Source organism: Aspergillus niger (assembly GCF_000002855.4).
Source record: "Aspergillus niger supercontig An04".
In the NCBI taxonomy this organism is placed as follows: Eukaryota; Fungi; Ascomycota; class Eurotiomycetes; order Eurotiales; family Aspergillaceae; genus Aspergillus; species Aspergillus niger.
The window spans coordinates 1,685,193-1,707,194 of NT_166539.1; the positions used below are offsets into that span (position 1 = coordinate 1,685,193).

Genomic DNA, 22,002 nt, shown 5'->3' on the forward strand with positions numbered 1-22,002 from the left:
GGTATCATTATTACCAGCCCCCTTTGCACTTCATACACACATACCAGCTCACCTCACTTTCCCCCTTCGGCAGACTCTCATTCCATCCCTCGAACGTTCGGACCATGTTCTTTTCTTCACCGTCGCTCGATCTTCAGAGCTCGTCCTCACTCTTATCCCTCCCTGAAGATTGAGTTCATCAAGTAGCACAACTAATCTACCACAAAACAAGTACGTCACTCACATTCTCTGCACTCTCTCAACCAAAACGAAGAGCAGACACTAACCTCACCGTAACGCGCTTCAACAGAATCCAAAGAAAACAAAAATGACTGAAACCCCAAGCATCCTGCGTGTGGGAATCCTCACCGCAGACGAAGGTGCCAAAGCCATTCAAGCCATCTATCTCCCAGCTCTACGTGCCCTTCCCACCTCGTTCCAGGTCCAAGCCATCCACGATGGCTCCAAGCAGCCCCTGTCATACGAGAACGAGGTAGACGGCAGCATCTGCAAGACGAACGGCAGCGTGTGCAACGACCATGACCACCAGCACGGCGCCACCATCCCAGTAGTCCCCACCCCAGACGACATCCTGGCCAACCCAACCATCGACCTGATCCTCAACTTCATGCCAAACGAGTATCACGAGACCTACACCGTCGCGGCCCTGAACTCCGGCAAACACGTCATGGTCGAAACCCCGTTGAGCCTGAGCATCCCCAGCGCCAAACGCATCATCGAAGCCGAGAAACACGCCCCCAATGGCGCCAAAGTCTTCGTCGCCTGCGCCCGTCGCTACGCCCCCAGCATTTCCTCCGTCTTCAGAAAGGAAGTCGCTAGTCTCGACCGCATCTACTACGCGCGGTGTCGCAACATCGCAGGCCCCAGCTCCGCACACACGGCCACCGCGCCGCGCAAGCAAGTCTGGAACGAGGTGAACGGACACGGCCAACCATTCCCCATTTCACCCCCTTCGTCGCCCTCAAACGACTCCATCGCCGGAAAAACCCGCCCCCAGCTGCTCCAGGGTCTTCTCGAAGAAGCCTTCCTCGGCCAGGACCTAAGCAAGGAGCGCGTCGCCCTGTACGAGTTCCTCGCTTCCCTGGGATGTCACGACCTAGGCCTCATGCGCGATACCCTGGGCTATCCAGATGCAGTGTCCAGCATCTCCGTCAACGAACCCTACTACGCTGCCGTCTTTCACTACTACAGCGGCGGCAAGGGCGAACACCCATTCACGCTCATGTACGAGAGCGGTACGGATGCCGTGCCTCGTTGCGACGCGCATCTCACCATCTACGGCGATACGAAGACTGTGAGCGTGCAATACGGGCTGCCATATGGTCGACGGCATGGGGTGAAGGTGGTCGTCGAGACCATTGATGAGAATGGGGACATGAAAAGAACGGAGACCGTGAGTGCGTGGGAAGAGAGCTATCGCGAGGAGTTGAAGGCCCTGCATGCGTATTTGACTGCGGATAAGGCCGTGAAGACGACGGCGAGAGATGCGATTCAGGATTTGAGATTGTTTCAGACCATCTTTGAGCAGTATGATCGACAGTGTGGGACTATTCGGACTCCGTTGGGTTGATTTATTATTCGGTTTTCTGAGTTGGCAGAGGGAAGAGTGGAAAGATTGCTATTGCGTCTGCTAGGCTGGGATGGGATGAATGGGGGGCGTTAATCAAGCCGGGATCTCTTTTTTACTAATCAACTCGAGCATCATGCTTGCTCTTCTATTAATGACAAGGTGTCTAGTGGGATGAAGTTAGGTCAAGGGACGGGTAATATGTGTATCATGCATATCGTTGATTAAAAGAGGGCTCAGATTGCTTTCACGATGGATGTTCGAGAGAGAGGCCGTTCACTCATCAGCGTGTGCTCTATCTAGCTACAACCCGAGAATATCAAATATCATTCACATGCTTCGTTTCGCAACATGCAACAACAACTACATTGGTATCCTGCCAGCAAATGCGATGCAAGAAACGGGGAAAGATGAGAAAGAAAGAAAAGCGGCGGTTATCTAACTGCATCTACCGCTTGCCCTTCTTCTTATTCTTCTTCGAGCTGCCACCACCACCTCCTTGAGCCTTCTGAGTGGGAGGAGCCGGGGACTCTTCAGCCTTCTCGTTCACCACACCACCCTGTGTCCGCTCCGCAGCGCGCTGCTTACCCTTGCGGCCCTTGGGGCGGTACGAAGACCGATCGCGAAGAGGCAGCCAACGCTCTGGGTCGGGAGTCTTGCTGGGGTCGTAATCCTTGGGCAGACGGTCCTTGCGAACACGCTTGGTTGCGCGATCTTCCTTATCCTTGGCGCTTCTCTTCCGCGCGCCGGCCATGGCTGCGGCGGCGGCGGCGTTGGCCGCGGAGGAGGGGGAGATGCCGGCATTTTCGAGGGAGGCGATGTTGACGCCTGAGATCAGGTCGGCGACGGAGGGGAGAGTGTCGACCTGTGCTTCTACCTTGGAGTAGTCGAGCGTTGCCTGGGAGGCGACGTAGCCGGCTACGGCGAACTGGTCGGTCGTGTCTTTCTGGTAGAGAGACTTGAAAAGGTCGCCCGCTTTGGCTAGGTCGGAGCGATCGGAGGAATGCAGGAGGGATGCTCCTGCGGCGCGGAGCAGGGAGGCTGGTGGTTCGGCGGCTTGGGCCTGCCAGTATGTTGCGGCTTTGGCGAGTTCGGTCCGGATTTGGACTTTACGGCCCTCCAACTTGTAGAGGGATACGAGGATGCTCAAGAGGCCGGGATTGAAGCGGACTGCTTTGTCTTGCTCGGAGATGGACTCGTCAAGCAGTTGCAGGGTCCGCTCTAGAGTTGTGATCGCGGACGTCGTGTTGCCCGCACCCACGTAGAGCTGGACGGCTGTGAGGGCGAGGCCAAGGTCCTTGGGCCGTTTGTCGAGCGCAGATAGTATCCGCTTCAAGGCCTTGGTGCCTGTTTCTCCGCGTGCGTGAGCGGCAGCGTTGTAGACTGATAGCAGATTGGCACGAGGTTCCGTCGAGGGGTAGGCAGCTTGAGCGAGCGCCTTGGAGGTGGAGCGGATAATGCCATCGTATTTCTGAACGAGGAGGTCTGCCGCATATGAGTTCCCCGTCGCGAGGTTATCCTGGTATTCGAAGAGCTTGTCGCTGTCGGTGGAATCGGGGATCTCGTGAAGAGCCTTGTATAGAGCGAAGGGATTGGTAGTGGTCGTGCCACGGGCAAGCGTGATGTTGGTCTGCGCGATCTTCTTCGTCGAGAGCTCAGGGATACTATCAAATTTTGTGAGCTTCAGACGTTCAAGGTCAACCAGGTTTTGTGACAACCATACTCGCTAACGGAAATTTCCTCCAGAACAGACTGTGCTTCCTCCGACTTCCCTTGGCGAAGCAAGACGTACAACTGCTGCACGGCAATCGGGAGCAGCTCTGCAGCCCGATCTTCAGGGGTGAGGTCCTCCGACGTCCGACAGAGCTCTGTGTGAAGCTAATCAGCTACCATTCTTGTGCGCCATCCGGGGTTGACCACACGAACCTTTAGCCCGAGTCAATAGAACTTGCCCCTGCTGGAACTCGCCCTTGGCGATACTCAAGCAAGCTGCGTTATAGACAGTCTCGAACGCCTCTAGATCATCCCGCATCGGCCTGTTATGGCGTACAAACTGGGGGTAGCCCTTCCACTGCAGCTGTGCATCCGTGGCCCATGAGTTGGTGCGCAAGTCGTTCTCTTCGTTCGACAGGGACGCATCGCCTTTGGACAATTCTTCGTAAATCTCGGCAGCGCGACGGAATTTCTCTGAACGGTAGCTCTTTAAGGAAGATGAGAGTTAGGATGAGCGGACAGACTATGACAGAAGATGTCTGGGAGTAGATATGCTTATGGGAAGCAATAACGTACGGCTTGAGCCTCCAAATGTAGTGCGCCCCTCTCACCAGCGACGCGAGATACCACCTCAATCGCCGGGTCCAGCTGACCGCATTTATATAGAGCGTAGGCGTATTCCAGAGCTGCTCTCTTCTTCAGACCATCACCGGCTTCTTCGAATACTCGCAGGCAGTCCTCATAGCGGTCAAGCTTCAGCAGAGCAACTGCCTTGATATGCTGAGCATGCAAGTCCGACTTCGACTTGGCCAACGCGGCATTGCATGACTGCAGGACTTCCTCGTGGTCGTCAATGGATGCTCGTTGCAGCAACGAGCTCAGCGACTGGGCAGCCATAGCGGAGTGTGTCAATTGGCGGAACGCGGAGCGGGATGAGGGCCCGAAGAGGGCTCGGAGATAAGTGAAATTAGATTAAGTATCGAGTCACAAATAGGGACACATGAAATGAGAGAGTAGTGAAGCCGAGGGTTTAGTCTGGTTGAGGATGATCAGGCAAGTGGCCTCCGCTGGAAGCCATGTGTGCGGGATCGAGATATTTCCCCATTGGGGAACTCTGCACAAGTGGGCGGGGCGCTCCCCGTAGTCCCCCGGCTCGCCATGTGACTTGTGGCCATAGTACGAATGAAATAATTGTGCAGTGATCGGGGGGTTCTTGACTGATCTAATGTCAACCCTGTTGTGCAACAACAATTCCCAGTACATGGTCTAGACTACCGGGTTGTTCTGCCTACTTTACATCTCATGCCCCTTACTCATGGCGCCACGGCGTTGCTTTTGATTATTCTTGTCTGGGCAATGTTGCATGCAACCATGCAGGGCAGATTACACCAAAAAAGCAACCAGACAATTCTTGACGATAAGCTGTTCAGTTGGGACAATAAGATAGTTCAGTTTCGTCGTGATGAACCCAAGACATGCAGAGCCGATGCATAAATAGTGTTTGTCTTCCTTCATCCCACCACAATTTATCCGTGTAAGGCGGTACGAGGTCATGCACGCAATATGACCCATGCTTAGACTTGACTAGTGGTGTTAATTAGCTTTGGTCACATCTATAATTATCACTGCCCGATTGGAAGAAATAGGAACTAGAGACTACATATCATAGCTCGCGAACTCATCCGACGACGAGCGATAATGAGAATCCATCAGCTTCACCGCGATTGGCCATGGGGAAATTAAAGCGACCATCTACATAAGTCAATACTTTGGAGCGAATGCCATGAGACTGCAGTGCCGGAAAAAGGCTATGACCGCCATTGGCTCGCAAAGGAAGAGAATAATTCCCTGATGGAGTCGACGCGTGGTCACTGGAAGGGATAACGACTTGTCATCTTATCAAAAACTTCTTGACATGTCGTGCCAGAGACAGTATTAGCAGAAGCATGCCTTTTTGTGCTTTCGAGACGAGAACATATGCACACATGCACCACTTGTTGGTCAGTTCGCCAACCCGCAGCAGCGCTTTTCTCCCTATGCAACTGGTTGGCGACACAAACACACTACCGACCAGATAAGTAAGTCGATAAGCCCATCATGAGACGCACTGCCAAGCGATTCGCCTGCGGCCGTCGTCATCAAGCCCTCGCCCCGCTGTCCGGTTGGACCATCGCCCCCAAGTGGAATGCGCGTCAATCAACGGGCGGTTGTACCATCCACCAGCTGCTGCGGCGACGGTGGCTGTCCCGCGGATGTCTAGGCTAGGGCAATCAAATCGACCAACCAATATTCTATGGAAAGTTGTACCGTGTAGGTTCCGTTACTACCGTAGATGTTAACCACCTGGCTGGCGGCGTCTTTTGCCATCGGAAGCGAGAATGCGACCGCGCCATGAGCCATGGCGATGGGGGAACTGGTACAGGGTAAACCACTAAGCCGGACCCCTAACGCAACCCTGGGGAGAGTGTCACCGTCCATCGCTGGAGACATTGGAGACGAAAGCATCAGACTAAAATCTCCTAGAGCGTGTTTGAATGGCCGATCGAGGGCCCCCAGTGGACACCCAGCAGGCGTGCCCTGACGGCCAGACCGGCTCTTATTCGACCAAGCATCGTAGACTCCATCCGTGGCTTCCAGCGTCCCATCTTCCCAAAGTCCAGGGCATGGCCGATCCCTGGCTTGTCGCCAGTCTCCGCCAGGTCAGATCCGACCAATTTCGAGCCGTGCAAGTGCTTGTTTCTTGTGTTCCTTGTCGCCGTGCTGCTTTGGAGCCCCGTTGATCGCCTATCAGCCTTCCCTTTCAACCTTGGCTCCATTGACGTTGTCGCTTGCCCGCTGACCTTCGTCATTCTTTCCGCGTTCTTCTTTCCTCCATCCGTTGGGGTCCAGAGATCGTCTGCTGTTCATTTTATCCTCTGGATTTTCCTCTCCACGTTTCCTTCCTTCCCCCCTTCTTCGCTGCCAATCTTCCCTCCTTTACTCCTCCAGTGTCCGGCCCTCCCCTCCTTCCCCCGGTACTCACACCCCCCTTTGCCCCCTCCTACCGGAAGATTCGAGATGGTTTTGCACTGTTAGTGCGATCATTCTGATAATCTCGTCCTACGCCATCCATCCATCTACCGATTATACCTGAAAGAAGTGGAAAATCGAGAATGTGGGCAAAAACTGCGGACAAGCCGCGGTCATCGATGGGGAAGAGAAAGCTGCTGCGGTTTGTCGTCATCAGCTGCCTCGTTACCAGCTTCACCATCTTCCTTTGGCCCCGTCTAGAATCCCCGCGCGTGACCACAGAAACCGTCTCCAACATTACCATCACATCCGACGTTGGCTGCGAACCGGACTATGAAGCTCTCCGCCGCTTAAATGTCCAGAAACTGACCCAATACGTGCGACGCGAAGTAGTCGCCTCTGAATCCCCCAGCAATATCTTGCCCCTGTCACAACATCTCCAAGTTCCCTTATTTCCGCAAAAGTCCCATGGCGACCAACTTCATCTACCGGAGGAGCTCATGCATGAGGACTGCTTAATACCACACCCGGTGGCGCTCCAAGTCCCGACACCCCCCAGACATGCGGATGCATCCCACATCGACTTTGGTGTCGCTACAGCAATAGAACGGCTGAATGACTCCTTGGACGCGTTTTCTCATTGGGCGGGTTACACCAATGCTCACATCTTTGCCTTGGTTGAGCCCGATGAGAGGGCACACGAGGTGTTGCTAAAGGCCGATGCGCTTGGAATAAATCTCTCAATATCGGAGTCGAGTGAAGAGTACCAACGCCGATACTTTTCGCTGGTCCCTCATCTGGCCAAGAATATGCGTCCTGAAACAAGATGGTCGTGCGTCATGGACGACGATACTTTCTTCCTCTCGATGCCAGAGCTCGTGAAAGGGCTTAAGGAGTATGATGATACGAAACCTATGTATGTCGGTGGGCTGTCTGAAAGCATCCCACAGGTCGGAGTTTTCGGGTTGATGGGATTCGGAGGCGCTGGCGTCTTCTTGTCCCGGCCTCTGATCCAAGAATTGAGCCGGCCGGAAGTATTCGAGGACTGCCAGAGAATGGATGTAACCGGCGACCGCAGAATTTCCCTTTGCATCTACCAGTACACCGATGTTCGTTTAACCATCGACCACCGCCTGCACCAGCTTGATATGATGGGCGATGTGTCCGGGTTTTTCGAGGCGGAACGACAACCGCCGCTGTCAGTGCATCACTGGAAGTCTTGGTTCCACGCAGACATGGCCAAAGCCAGCGCTGTTACCGAAATTTGCGGTGATTCATGTCTCCTGCGGAAATGGCACTTTGGAGACGGCTGGATACTCACCAACGGCTTCTCGGTGGTGAAGTATAGCAGCGAGAAAAAGCCAGGCGACAGAAGCATGGAGCTCACGTGGGACAGCCACAACGGTGCAGTTTTCGAGTCATACCTGCATGAGCTGGGTCCTCTCCGCTTAAAGGACGAGGGGAAGATCAGCTACCTGCATGAGGACGCCATCATTGACGGAAACCGCGTCCGTCAATGGTACGTCCACCGTGACCCAGAGAAAGGTGATCAAATTCTAGAGTTGATCTGGCGGACAGCCTAAGATTGGCCGCCTGTCTGCATTGCGCGTCTACCATTTGCGCAATCCCTCCCATTCCCCTCCGCCCTCATATTTTCGCCTTCCACCACCATCAAAATCACCTGTACTGCTTCTTCAAGCTACAGGTTCTATCTCATGTCCACCCCCCCCGACTTGCTCACTCATATATGAAGAGGGATATTCCTTTCACTCCCTCTTCTACGCTAGCCACGTTTATAATTTTGCTTCTTTCTTACGGCGCATAGATCATGAAACTTGACTTGATTGTTTAGCTTGGGATGATATCAGATTCGTGCGCGATACAGGTACATAGTCTTGGGTTTCTTACATTCTTACACTTTCATACCAATTGTACATTTATTCTCGGATGGACCCGGTTGTGTTGCTTTGTATAGCGCAGTTAGACTGAAATAAAGAAAGATTCCACAAAAAATTAATGCTACCTTTTCAGAATAACAGAAGTGTGATGGCTGAATAGTCCAATGCAATGCATGGTGGCTCAGCTAATATTCGACCACGATCGGTAATCATATAAGATAGTCTCATCACCTATATACATGCTTTATTACATACAGTTCACCTTCATGCCGTATACATTGCCACATAGTCTCCGGATAAATGGTATCATAACATAAGCAAAGTCGTAACAAACGCGGATTAATGCTAGCATCGTCATCGTCGTAGTTGCCTTCCTAGTTCAAAAGATTATTTTCCGGGAATTGCACCTGTGGAGTTGGTAAGAGCTGCGATAGCGGCTCCATTAATGCTGCTTCTTGTTCATGAGGGTCAGGATTCTCCGGGACAGAAACCACGGCGAGCCCCGTTTCCTCTTCCCATGTGGAAGCAGTGGATAATGGAGGGAGGAAGTTGCCCATCGACGTGGGGGAGGTAAAGTCCAGGGCGCCTTTGCATCGCTCCAACAATGAAGGAAAGAGGTAGGACTGAGAGCCGCGGATGCGTGATAAGGTGGTAAGAATGCCCCAAAGGAGTTCGCGAGGATCGACGGCCGCTTCAGTAAGGCGGTGCGCAGCTTTGGAGTTGAGTGATCGTGCCACGTCTGCAACTGAGGAACCCAGGTCGAATAATTTTTGTTCCTGTTATGTTGTTAGTAAATGGTATTGGCATGTGCTGCGCCGGAACTAAGATACTGACCATGCCAATGCCGTGAACATCAACAGCTCCCTGGGATGCAGCACCAATAACATTCATAACGGCTTTTCCGACAAGAACGGGGAGATGAAAGGGAAGAACCGCCTCATCGCGAGATCCAGGCTGAGTAGCACGAGTCATAGAAAGTTTCCACATTACTGTCTGTAGCCATTGCTGGGTGATGAGTATGTCGACCTTTTGAATCTCCGAGACTCCGTCGACCGAAATTGCGTTGCAGAGACTAGACTGAATAGCAGATGTAGGGGGCATCTCGGACGAGCCGTCCATGCCTCCCGCAGAGACCCAGTCATAAAGGTTGACGGTCAGTTTCTCAAAGATGCTAATAAGATTGATGAAACCGTAGGCCAAGATAGGATCTTCGGAGCAAAGTACTTGAGGCTTGCGGATTGAATTACGCAGCATTACCGGTTTCGATTGTTGAAGTGCGTAGCCCCTGATTCACATTAGTCGAAAAATGGGCAATGCTTTCATAGGATGCACCTACCTTTCGGTGACAAACAGTAGCCAAAACACCCTGCGTCGTTCCTCTGCTTCTTCGGTACTCAGATCCACATAACTTGACTCTCGGTGGAGTGCCAGCGTGAAGACCATGGATGTTGCCTGACAAAGGTAGAACCAGGCATGGTCCTGTTTGTCCAGGTTACCATACGAAGCAAACAGGAAGAAAGACGTAAGAAGGCTTTCTATGTTCATGCCGTCTACTGGGTCGCAATCCTTCCTTGCGCGTACTGCTTCAGCCAGCAACTCTTCGCCGGACATCCAGGAATGCCCGTCAATCCCGGCTTGAAGGTGTGAAGGTTCTGGGACAGATGCTGTGCCATCTAGTTTCAGCTGGATGTGTGTGGCTGCGCATAGGGCGACAAGAAAGGCATATCGTTGGGGCGATAACCGTTCAGGCTGGTGGCAATCTTGTTGAAGCTCCTCCTTCCGCACCACAGGCATGATGGGGAACAGATATTTTAGATAAACATTCACATGAGCAAGTAGCACCGGAGCAGACAGGCGTCGTGCATAAGGGCGCACTAGTGCCATACTAGAGTCTGACAATGAATTGGTTGAGTCGGGTGAGGAGACTAGCTCTGGCGGAGGAAACTGAGAGAACGGCTCGGGAGCGTCATGGGGTAAGTATTGAGGGTCTGCCACTGTGAAAGAAGGCGACATTAGTGAGCTTAACGGATAGCCCACTCCATCTGCAGTCCATTGCTTGTTTAACGGATTTTGTGACGAATTCTGTTGGTATGTATTCTGTTGTCGTGATACCAGGGGATGAATGGGCGCAAGTGGATATAAGGTGCGGAACTTGGGGCCTTTGCGCCGGAGCACATCACTGTAGGAACAAGAAAGAAGAAGGCGTCGACACTTATCGCAGGGAAGCTCTCTCGAGCACTTGATCTTACGCCGACGACAGTTGTCGCAGGCTTGCTTGGAGGCCTTTTGTTTGGTAGGGGAAGGATGAGAGTCCATTTGTATGCGGAGACAAGTGTGACTCCCGTCAGAACTTAGCAGTAGCAGCGGCAGTGGAGCGAGACTCTGGAGACTTCATTGTATTTTGAGAAATAACGATACTCGTGAGACAAGTTTCGGTGGTCAAGATGGCCACAAGGTGAGCAGTCACCGAAAATCATGCGATTGCTAAAGGAGGGGAGACCAAAGGAGAGAAATCTGGGGAAGGGCGGCGGGTAAGCGACACCGTGAGAAAGTCGGCACCTCCAGGCTACCCGGACCCCGCGGTATGAGCCACCTCCATTAACCTGCTACGACTGGCCTGTTCATTTCGGCCCGTTGCTCGAGCCAAAGGGGGTATCACCTCGACTGGAGCTACTAGTCTTTTAGTCCCAGGATGGCTTCCTGGTTTAGCAGGTGGACCCTCCGCCCGAGCCATGACGCGGGTCAGGTATACTCCAGACAGGAGGCCGAAGCCATGTCCTTCAAGTGCGAGAGAAGCGTAGGCTGAACCATGATATGTCACGGAGCCATCATCACAGATATTGCCTCGGTATATCCGGTAGACGACTCGAATCATTTAGAGACTCTTTGCGTGTACGTGGTGTGGGCATGCCATGAGTTGTTGGGCCGGCCTGAAGGATCCATCATTGGGACCAAGGGCATCATCCATGCGCTACGGAGTACTTTCGGAGAATCAGCACCCCTGCACAAAGCATTGTCAATGTGTTTTCTTATGTCAAAAGCTGACAGAGTCTGAGGCTCGCTGACGATGGGATTCATGCTAATGACGGTCCGAAAGAGCTTTCACGTAACACTGGTGAACATCCCACTCGGGAAGCCGAGACTTGTGACCTACTTAGTCAAATGAGATGATTATCAAAGCCATTAAATGCCTCGCTGTCAGGGGCCCTGGTAAGTGTCTTCATTAATCGAAACCCATCTTCATTCGTCCCCGCCTTCAGTGCTCATCATTTTAGGTTTAGAAGCAAGATTGAGTGCCACCTGCTTTACAAACCAGCATGGGTAGTCTGCTGTTGAAATTCTTCACCGGGAGCATTCTGGGGAAGGTGCAAAAGGCGGCGCGAAGTGGTCGGGTCGCGATTGTAGTCTGGATTGGAGCACAAGAATCGTCAGAGCCGAAGCCCGAACTGAGGGGGTCTCGGTCATTTATCGGGATGAGAGCCAATCAGCGTGCGCTCATCATCTGATCGTCTGGCTGCCAGGCCCCTCAGGCATCAATACGGTACTCGGCAGTATCCACTCCCGTTTCTCCGGTGCAACAAATCATCGTTGGAGAATCCCCAGCTCCCCCGCCAACTGGGGTCGATGCTTCTCCAGTTGTCCTGGTTTCTCCCATGAACTCGCTTACGATAAGCTGCTGTACCAGCCCACCAGCACAACAATATCTTCAATCAGGTAGGTGCTTGTTCGTTACCTGCCCCATCCTCTCCTCTTCTTCGGTCATTATGAACTCAATTCGGTCGCTAGCTTTGCCGATTCTCCGCAGTCCATAAAAATATATCTGCATTTGCCCCTTACACGTCGGGAATTCACCGGCGCAATGAGCCTTCGGGTATGGTCGCACAGCGTCATGTCAATAGGAGGCTGCTCCTAGTGGTGATCTACTAGTCGCCTCAACACAGCAATATATAAATAACAAGAGCATTCCTTGAGCACATCTGGGTAATAGCTGTTCCATTCTCATCAAGGATTACGCGACCGTGCCTCGAGCCTCCTTAAGCGAGCCATGGTGAAGTTGACGCATCTCCTTGCCAGAGCATGGCTTGTCCCTCTGGCTTATGGAGCGAGCCAGTCACTCTTATCCACCACTGCCCCTTCGCAGCCGCAGTTTACCATTCCTGCTTCCGCAGATGTCGGTGCGCAGCTGATTGCCAACATCGATGATCCTCAGGCTGCCGACGCGCAGTCGGTTTGTCCGGGCTACAAGGCTTCAAAAGTGCAGCACAATTCACGTGGATTCACTGCCAGTCTTCAGCTCGCGGGCAGGCCATGTAACGTATACGGCACAGATGTTGAGTCCTTGACACTGTCTGTGGAGTACCAGGATTCGGATCGACTGAATATTCAGATTCTCCCCACTCATGTTGACTCCACAAACGCTTCTTGGTACTTTCTTTCGGAAAACCTGGTCCCCAGACCCAAGGCTTCCCTCAATGCATCTGTATCCCAGAGCGACCTTTTTGTGTCATGGTCAAATGAGCCGTCGTTCAATTTCAAGGTGATCCGAAAGGCTACAGGCGACGCGCTTTTCAGTACAGAAGGCACTGTGCTCGTATATGAGAATCAGTTCATCGAATTTGTGACCGCGCTCCCTGAAGAATATAACTTGTATGGCCTTGGGGAGCATATCACGCAATTCCGCCTCCAGAGAAATGCTAATCTGACCATATATCCTTCGGATGATGGAACACCTATTGACCAGTGAGTACTGATATCCCGCCCGTATCTTCTGGTTCTACTCTTGAAACTTACTCGTCCTAGAAACCTCTACGGCCAACATCCCTTCTATCTGGATACAAGATATTACAAAGGAGATAGGCAGAATGGGTCTTATATTCCCGTCAAAAGCAGCGAGGCTGATGCCTCGCAAGATTATATCTCCCTCTCTCATGGCGTGTTTCTGAGGAACTCTCATGGACTTGAGATACTCCTCCGGTCTCAAAAATTGATCTGGCGGACCCTAGGTGGAGGAATCGATCTCACCTTCTACTCAGGCCCCGCCCCGGCCGATGTTACCAGGCAATATCTTACCAGCACTGTGGGATTACCGGCCATGCAGCAATACAACACTCTTGGATTCCACCAATGTCGTTGGGGCTACAACAACTGGTCGGATCTGGCGGACGTTGTTGCGAACTTTGAGAAGTTTGAGATCCCGTTGGAATATATCTGGTGCGTATTGTACTGGTTTATGGTATCTCAAAACAGTCTAACAGGCACTTAGGACCGATATTGACTACATGCACGGATATCGCAACTTTGACAACGATCAACATCGCTTTTCCTACAGTGAGGGCGATGAATTTCTCAGCAAGCTACATGAGAGTGGACGCTACTATGTACCCATTGTTGATGCGGCGCTCTACATTCCTAATCCCGAAAATGCCTCTGATGCGTAAGTGTCTAGTGACAAATTATATTACTGCCTGTATGCTAATTAGCGATACAGATACGCTACGTATGACAGAGGAGCTGCGGACGACGTCTTCCTCAAGAATCCCGATGGTAGCCTCTATATTGGAGCCGTTTGGCCAGGATATACAGTCTTCCCCGATTGGCATCATCCCAAGGCAGTTGACTTCTGGGCTAACGAGCTTGTTATCTGGTCGAAGAAAGTGGCGTTCGATGGTGTGTGGTACGACATGTCTGAAGTTTCATCCTTCTGTGTCGGGAGCTGTGGCACAGGTAACCTGACTCTGAACCCGGCACACCCATCGTTTCTTCTCCCCGGTGAGCCTGGTGATATCATATATGATTACCCAGAGGCTTTCAATATCACCAACGCTACAGAGGCGGCGTCAGCTTCGGCGGGAGCTTCCAGTCAGGCTGCAGCAACCGCGACCACCACGTCGACTTCGGTATCATATCTGCGGACAACGCCCACGCCTGGTGTCCGCAATGTTGAGCACCCACCCTATGTGATCAACCATGACCAAGAAGGCCATGATCTCAGTGTCCATGCGGTGTCGCCGAATGCAACGCATGTTGATGGTGTTGAGGAGTATGATGTGCACGGTCTCTACGGACATCAAGGATTGAACGCTACCTACCAAGGTCTGCTTGAGGTCTGGTCTCATAAGCGGCGGCCATTTATTATTGGCCGCTCAACCTTCGCTGGCTCTGGCAAATGGGCAGGCCACTGGGGCGGCGACAACTATTCCAAATGGTGGTCCATGTACTACTCCATCTCGCAAGCCCTCTCCTTCTCACTTTTCGGCATTCCGATGTTTGGTGCGGACACCTGTGGGTTTAACGGAAACTCCGATGAGGAGCTCTGCAACCGATGGATGCAACTGTCCGCATTCTTCCCATTCTACCGAAACCACAATGAGCTCTCCACAATCCCACAGGAGCCTTATCGGTGGGCTTCTGTTATTGAAGCAACCAAGTCCGCCATGAGAATTCGGTACGCCATCCTACCTTACTTTTATACGTTGTTTGACCTGGCCCACACCACGGGCTCCACTGTAATGCGCGCACTTTCCTGGGAATTCCCTAATGACCCAACATTGGCTGCGGTTGAGACTCAATTCATGGTTGGGCCGGCCATCATGGTGGTCCCGGTATTGGAGCCTCTGGTCAATACGGTCAAGGGCGTATTCCCAGGAGTTGGACATGGCGAAGTGTGGTACGATTGGTACACCCAGGCTGCAGTTGATGCGAAGCCCGGGGTCAACACGACCATTTCGGCACCATTGGGCCACATCCCAGTTTATGTACGAGGTGGAAACATCTTGCCGATGCAAGAGCCGGCATTGACCACTCGTGAAGCCCGGCAAACCCCGTGGGCTTTGCTAGCTGCACTAGGAAGCAATGGAACCGCGTCGGGGCAGCTCTATCTCGATGATGGAGAGAGCATCTACCCCAATGCCACCCTCCATGTGGACTTCACGGCATCGCGGTCAAGCCTGCGCTCGTCGGCTCAAGGAAGATGGAAAGAGAGGAACCCGCTTGCTAATGTGACGGTGCTCGGAGTGAACAAGGAGCCCTCTGCGGTGACCCTGAATGGACAGGCCGTATTTCCCGGGTCTGTCACGTACAATTCTACGTCCCAGGTTCTCTTTGTTGGGGGGCTGCAAAACTTGACGAAGGGCGGCGCATGGGCGGAAAACTGGGTATTGGAATGGTAGTGTCAGCCACAAGCCAGGTGTGCGCGTACAGCATGCAACATGGGAACGATGCTCTGCAATGTAGCTCTTTGGTTATAATTCAAAATTCAACTTCCACCTTTGTTTCACCGGCGGCCACGGCATTCCTGCATGACTAACGTTCTGTAAATGGACCCGATAACACCCAGCACGTTGCAGCAGAGAAGGTACTCTCTCACACGCACTGCTCTTTATAGTTGCCGAGACGGCCGCCGAGGAGAAAACCGCCGGCCTGTGGCCACTATTCGCTGGAAGGAACCCTGCCAGTCGAACACACCCGCCCGTGATCGCCAGGGGCCGATGGATTTCCCCCCGCATCCTTGTCGGTTCATGAGTGAAGACTTTAAATCCCATCTAGCTGACGGTCGGGTACATCAATAACTGGCAGCCTAGTTTCCAAGACACGGAGAAGCATGTAATCGCTATTTATAGAATGCTGGGATCGGACCCGTCGAATGGTCTTCCGATGGGAAGTGACAACTCACATTGTCATGTTGGCCTTACTCAATCCAACGGGATCTGACCTGCTTTGGCTAACCTAGTATAAATCAGCATGTCTCTCCTTTGATACATCGGATCGTTCCTCAAATATAGTTATATCTTCGAAAAATTGACAAGAAGGATGACAATCTTTCTGTTTCTGGCCATTTTCGTGGCTACAGCTCTGGCAGCCACGCCTGCAGAATGGCGCTCCCAGTCGATATATTTCCTGCTCACCGATCGCTTTGCGCGAACGGATAATTCTACCACTGCTTCTTGTGACTTGAGCGCTCGGGTTAGTCACAGCATGTTCTAGAATCTCCAATTGATTCGCTGACAGATCTAGCAATATTGCGGTGGATCCTGGCAGGGCATCATCAATCAGGTCGGTCCGTCCATCGTTGCAGCACTATCTACATCAACGTTTGTTTGGCAAATTAACATCCATTAGCTGGACTATATTCAAGGAATGGGCTTTACAGCGATCTGGATCACACCCGTAACTGCACAGATCCCCCAAGATACTGGTTACGGACAGGCATATCACGGATACTGGCAGCAGGACGCGTGAGATGCTACCTCTATCGCCCGGATGAATGTATATCCTTCTTACCATGCAGACAGTTATGCCCTGAACTCCCATTATGGTACGGCAGACGATCTCAAAGCTCTGGCTTCAGCTCTTCACTCACGGGGCATGTATCTCATGGTGGACGTTGTTGCCAATCACATGGTATGTTCTTAGCCTCCCACGGGACCTTAGCTTTATATCTGACAGCGATAGGGCCACAATGGTACGGGGAGCTCTGTGGACTACAGTGTTTATAGGCCATTTAATTCGCAAAAGTACTTTCACAACCTCTGTTGGATCTCTGATTACAATAACCAGACAAACGTTGAAGACTGCTGGCTAGGCGATAACACCGTTGCCTTGCCGGATCTTGATACTACCAGTACGGAGGTGAAGAATATGTGGTATGACTGGGTCGAGTCTCTCGTCTCTAACTACTCCGGTAATCCTACCTTTACTTCGCTATTTTCTGCCTCTTATGAGACAAAGACTAACAAATATCAAGTCGACGGCCTCCGCGTAGACACAGTCAAGAACGTACAGAAGAACTTCTGGCCCGGCTACAACAATGCTTCAGGCGTGTACTGTATTGGAGAAGTCTTCGATGGGGACGCCTCATACACCTGTCCTTATCAGGAAGACTTGGACGGAGTCCTTAATTACCCCATGTAAGCCCTACATTTAACCCCATTGAATGCTTGCCAACGACTTGCAATAGGTACTATCCACTCCTCCGGGCTTTCGAATCCACCAACGGCAGTATCAGCGACCTCTATAACATGATCAACACCGTGAAATCCACCTGCAGAGATTCTACGCTTCTAGGGACCTTCGTCGAAAACCACGATAACCCACGCTTTGCCAAGTAAGAATATCCTCTCCGAGTTCACCATTACAAACACAAGAGCTCACCTCAGAAGCTACACAAGCGACATGTCCCTAGCCAAAAATGCCGCAACATTCACTATCCTGGCTGACGGCATTCCCATCATATACGCCGGTCAGGAACAGCACTATAGCGGCGGTAATGACCCCTACAACCGCGAAGCGACCTGGCTTTCAGGCTACAAGACCACCAGCGAGCTCTACACCCATATCGCCGCATCGAACAAGATTCGCACCCACGCTATAAAACAGGATACCGGATATCTCACCTACAAAGTAATCTTCATTCGAGTCCATGTGTGGTACAATCTATCTGACTAGAACCTATTCTAGAACTACCCCATCTACCAAGACACCTCGACCCTTGCCATGCGCAAAGGCTACAATGGCACCCAAACTATCACGGTCCTTTCTAACCTTGGCGCCTCGGGGTCCTCATACACACTCTCCCTCCCAGGAACAGGCTACACAGCCGGCCAAAAGATTACTGAAATCTATACCTGCACGAATCTAACAGTCAACTCAAATGGCTCGGTGCCAGTACCCATGAAGAGCGGGTTACCGCGGATCCTCTATCCTGCAGATAAGTTGGTTAATGGAAGCTCATTTTGCAGTTAGTTCCCTGCCTATATGTTTCAATAAGCCGTATTTGCATGCGCGTCCATCGCATTGATTCTTTATGGATTGATCAACTGATACATTCGCACAGGCTCTGCGATCACTGTTTTCAAGGATGCAGGAGGAGGCGTGTTGTTCTTTAGCTACACTGTGTAAGTGTATCAGATCATATCATGGCCACTAGACGATGACCCCTGTGATCGTGATCCAGATGCTGACTTCAATTTGTAGAATTTTCGCTCAGGTGCTTATTGCTATAATGACGTGATTAGGATGTCTCAGATGACAGTATATATTATTAGGTGACGTGATGATTCTATGTGTAATGGATTCTTCAAGATCATTTTATATTATTAGTATCCACAGTATTCATTTGCCTGCAAAGTAAGTATGGATAAAATCACTACCACCGACGTAGTAGTTGTACCTAGTCCTTAGTGTCTCAAAGCCACAGTCACTACAACCTCACGAAACGACGGAGTAAACTTATTTCTATTGACACCCAGCCAATACCAACAACAGCAGACCAATAGTAAATTCAACCTCAACCTCTGCATCATACAAACATACTAGAGAAATATACTTCATCATAAAAAAAGAAAAGGAAAGAAAAGAAACAAAAACCCCTACTTATCTCCATCAAGTATCTACATCCGAACCCAACCATCTACGGGCGGGGCAAGCGAGATGAACAACACCTCCTACTGCCTGCAGCATAGTAGCATCATCCCGTCAATTTCCTTCCAAAAGTTACACCTACATTCACAGCAACATAACAATACCCAACTCCCCTACCCTCCTCTCCAAGTTTTAATTAATCCAGATAATTAATTGGAGAGAAAAGTTTATTTCTCTAATCCCGTCCCCCCTCTCCTTCCTCTCCTCATCATGAAAAGATAACTAACTAGCAATGATCGACTTAATAATTCTCGGCGGCATCCTCCGGCTCCCACCCACTCACTTTCCTCTCCTCGGCAACTGGTTAGATAGTTACTTACTACTATGTGCAGTCAACGGATAGTGGAGTAAAGGGGTCAAAGACATACTACTACTACTACTTAGTCTACCTGAACGTTTTTGTTTGGTCGATCGGAGAAATAAACATCTTGTCTTCGATGAATGATTACTCTTTCCTAAATAGTAGTTTACTAAAATGCTGAGGGGTAAGTTAGTTAGCAAGCACTGACTTGTTCGTCTCTCTGCTGCCTTGGAAAAGAAACGATAGAAACGAAAAGAATGTGTTCTGACTCGTTCAACTCTCCGCGGAGGCACGGAACGGTCCGAACAAAGGAGGAAAGCGTACGTTTCGGAGATATATCCGATTAGGAAATGGTGGCTGGCTGGCTTCCTGCAGCTGGTGGTCAGTAGGAGTTAGTAGTTTGGCATGTGAATGTGAGAGTGTCTATGGGGTTGTTTAAGTTGCAAGGAAGCAAAAGCGCTCAATTACGTGATGTTTCGTGGCACGGGCCCTCTAACTAAATAGGCCTGTGCAGGAAGGCAACCTGATGGATCCGGTGGTGGTGGTGGTAGTGGATCGTGTGGAATTATATTATTTTATTTTAGTATTTACTTGGCCTTGGTTATGATCCTTTCGTTGCACGTCATCATGCTAGGTTCGGGGTTTTAGTTCAGCCCATGGGCAGGAACTAAACCACCGCTGCAGGTTATCATCCCTGGTGTTACTGCTACTACCACCACCACCCCCACTCATGTCCTTTCCAACCCGATCTCGATTACTTACAGCGTCGCTGACCGATACGCTGCTAGCCCAGTCACAGGCATTCCGTTGAGTATCCCATCCGGAAAGGAACTCGGCATGACTTCTGGCATCAGTTGCTCGAAGCCGTACCCCTCGATCATGCCATCCATGAGCGGTGGCATGAACGGTGCTTGCCCCATGCTCATCTTACGACTGTCGCCGTAGGATGATAACGGAGACCCCTTGACAGTGGATGATGGGTCATTGCATTCCGCACTGCCACATCGCCGCTTGAACTCGGCGACCATGCACGAAAACCGGTAGGCGATGTGGTCTTCGTTCGGGGAGAGATGCAGCAGGAACATCTGCACTTGCTCGATAAGCGGGTCCATAAGATTGAAATCGCACAGATTCAGTGCAGCGTAGCCGACAATGAAATAGACTTGGTCGACAAGGCTTAATGCGGTAGAGTACCGGATCTGGAGGAACCGCGATATTATCAGACGTGAGGTTTGCAGAACCTCAGATGCGAGCCTGTCGGATCTGGGCTGAAGCCTCATTGCTGTGCGGTGAAGGAGTGTCTGGCAGAACCAAAGGCTCAGCTCCAATGTGGAACTTTCCCCAGCTGTTGCTCTCGTCAGTGGTAGTCCCCGGGAAACAAGAACAGGCTTCTTACAGAAAAGGTGAGCCCACTCCCTCTTCCATCGCTCTATTTCCTCATAGTCAAGGTCCGCCAACCGCATTCGACTGCTATTGCTCTGGAGCCGCAATGTCATCAAATACAACTGTATTTCTGCTACAACCCTTGCGTCCTCCAGAGTTGCTGCTGGGTGCTCCAGTATCCGTGGGCAGTGGTCAAGGTATCTTTGCTGGATATGGAAAGGACGCGCATTCCCGACCGCAAAACTAAAGCTTGTTAGCTATCTTCTGGACGGGAGATCTTAGATGAAACCCACTGTAGCTGTGTCAAGCAATATGTATTCCATAGCCGCAGCTGCGCAGCCGTTTCATTGTCCACCATGACTTCCGAGGGCGCATAGTTTAGGAAATCGAGCGCGATAATTGCATGGTTAATTGAGATACCACTCAGCAGCCAGCTGTCCATGGGTGGCTCTTTCTGGGCGGTTGCTGGCCAGAGACAGAGAAGTGCAAGTGCTTGGAGGGTCTCATACTTCAGGGGTGGTTTTTCCCACAAAATATTGACTACTGCATGTCGCACTTGAAGGTATATAGCATGCACGGTAGATGTCGGTATCCCCGGTACATAGCGTGAAGCTAGAAGGCATGCAGTATTATACAGTAAAGAGTCGGGGGCTTTCATGTCGTTGTGGATGTCGGAGAGATTGTAAATGGAAACGCAAGCGCCAAAGTGATCGACAAACCTGATTTGCGCCAAGGATTAGCAGCTTTTTGGTAATTGTCAATCAGGTATACCCATACGTTTGCAACAATTTGAGGGATAGCTTAGAGTCGATAGCGCCCTTGGCGTTACCATCGCTGGAGAGAGGGGAGTCAACGGGGGAAGTCTCTGCTTCTCCGAAGAAGTCGGACTGGAGGTCCTGAATGAGGCGAACGGGCTTAGGCAGGAAGGGGGACGACGGGCTTCCCTCCATCGAGGCGTTTTCATCCGTGATGATGCTTTTGGTCAAATGCGGAACCGAGGCATTTGCGAAACCTGGGGAGTGATCTAGCATCTGTCGCATCATGCCCGTCATCTCCCTCATGCATCTTTCTAGGGAGGTGAGGCGCTCCTCGATGGAGGGAATTGCCGAGGTGGCGTCTGGCCACATCGCAGCACTGTCTTGGAAGCGGTCGGTCGTTTCAGGCAGCTTACAATCGATTCTAAAGATATTGTGGACTGTCAGCAAAGTTGGGACAGTTATATTCCACGACTAGTATCATGTCGCGTTCAGAAGGACAAAGCTTCAACTGGCAGGTAGGTAGTGCCTCTGACCTTAGAGATAGACAGCGACGGCACGCATGACCGCGCGGATCTAGATCACATCTAGTTTTAAGCTTCCGACATGTGTGACAGGCAGTCATCGATCGTCGTATGCGGCCTTTCGGACGAGCAGTGTCGGAATGGGGAGCTAGTCGCCTGCCATCCTCGGCAACGTCCAAGCTCTTGTGCTCCCATGAAGAAGGCGTTTCGTATTTGATCTCGTCCACGGTTCGAGTCATGTCATCAAACAAAGTCCACTTTGGACCAATTGCTGGCAGGCAATCTGGAGAGTAGAGTAAAATACTAATAATGAGGCAAGTAAGAGGCAAAAAGCAGTAGAATAGTTATTACGCGCAGGCCATCGAGGGGGGCGGGCAGGTGGAGAGACACATAGTGCCTTTTAACAGTTGGCGGCCAACCCTGGGAATGGGAT

At 51.4% G+C, this 22,002-nt stretch overlaps 7 protein-coding genes across 7 annotated transcripts; 4 read left to right on the forward strand and 3 right to left on the reverse strand.

The window, feature by feature from the left end:
• Window positions 1-307: 307 nt before the first annotated feature.
• On the forward strand, window positions 308-1,570 carry An04g06880 (uncharacterized protein; the record flags this gene model as incomplete). Its single annotated transcript, XM_001402012.3, has 1 exon — window positions 308-1,570. The coding sequence occupies one exon, from the start codon at window positions 308-310 to the stop codon at window positions 1,568-1,570; it is 1,263 nt and encodes a 420-aa protein (XP_001402049.1).
• Window positions 1,571-2,015: 445 nt separating this feature from the next.
• Window positions 2,016-4,177, reverse strand: An04g06890 (uncharacterized protein; the record flags this gene model as incomplete). The annotated part of the gene is made up of 4 exons (XM_059747617.1): window positions 2,016-3,231; window positions 3,360-3,435; window positions 3,494-3,767; window positions 3,857-4,177. The coding sequence occupies 4 exons, from the start codon at window positions 4,175-4,177 to the stop codon at window positions 2,016-2,018; spliced, it is 1,887 nt and encodes a 628-aa protein (XP_059603632.1).
• Window positions 4,178-6,468: 2,291 nt separating this feature from the next.
• An04g06900 (uncharacterized protein) lies at window positions 6,469-8,040 on the forward strand (the record flags this gene model as incomplete). The annotated part of the gene is made up of 2 exons (XM_001402014.3): window positions 6,469-7,808; window positions 7,995-8,040. The coding sequence occupies 2 exons, from the start codon at window positions 6,469-6,471 to the stop codon at window positions 8,038-8,040; spliced, it is 1,386 nt and encodes a 461-aa protein (XP_001402051.3).
• A 615-nt stretch (window positions 8,041-8,655) lies between these two features.
• On the reverse strand, window positions 8,656-10,503 carry amyR (transcription regulator of maltose utilization amyR-Aspergillus niger; the record flags this gene model as incomplete). Its single annotated transcript, XM_059747618.1, is given in 3 exon segments — window positions 8,656-8,963; window positions 9,022-9,472; window positions 9,524-10,503. Coding segments are annotated over 3 exon segments (1,739 nt in total), but the record flags the coding sequence as incomplete, so codon positions are not given.
• Window positions 10,504-12,232: 1,729 nt separating this feature from the next.
• aglU (extracellular alpha-glucosidase aglU-Aspergillus niger) lies at window positions 12,233-15,356 on the forward strand (the record flags this gene model as incomplete). The annotated part of the gene is made up of 4 exons (XM_001402016.3): window positions 12,233-12,927; window positions 12,988-13,398; window positions 13,451-13,621; window positions 13,676-15,356. 4 exons carry the CDS (start codon window positions 12,233-12,235, stop codon window positions 15,354-15,356), a joined length of 2,958 nt encoding a protein of 985 aa, XP_001402053.1.
• Window positions 15,357-15,996: 640 nt separating this feature from the next.
• Window positions 15,997-18,196, forward strand: An04g06930 (uncharacterized protein; the record flags this gene model as incomplete). The annotated part of the gene is given in 11 exon segments (XM_001402017.3): window positions 15,997-16,149; window positions 16,201-16,239; window positions 16,306-16,421; window positions 16,479-16,587; window positions 16,639-16,867; window positions 16,931-17,093; window positions 17,144-17,290; window positions 17,346-17,586; window positions 17,644-17,923; window positions 18,020-18,080; window positions 18,159-18,196. Coding segments are annotated over 11 exon segments (1,576 nt in total), but the record flags the coding sequence as incomplete, so codon positions are not given.
• Window positions 18,197-19,665: 1,469 nt separating this feature from the next.
• Window positions 19,666-21,808, reverse strand: PrtT (transcriptional activator of proteases PrtT from patent WO200020596-A1-Aspergillus niger; the record flags this gene model as incomplete). The annotated part of the gene is made up of 5 exons (XM_001402018.3): window positions 19,666-20,252; window positions 20,304-20,533; window positions 20,584-21,009; window positions 21,068-21,469; window positions 21,582-21,808. 5 exons carry the CDS (start codon window positions 21,806-21,808, stop codon window positions 19,666-19,668), a joined length of 1,872 nt encoding a protein of 623 aa, XP_001402055.1.
• Between the last annotated feature and the right edge of the window lie 194 nt (window positions 21,809-22,002).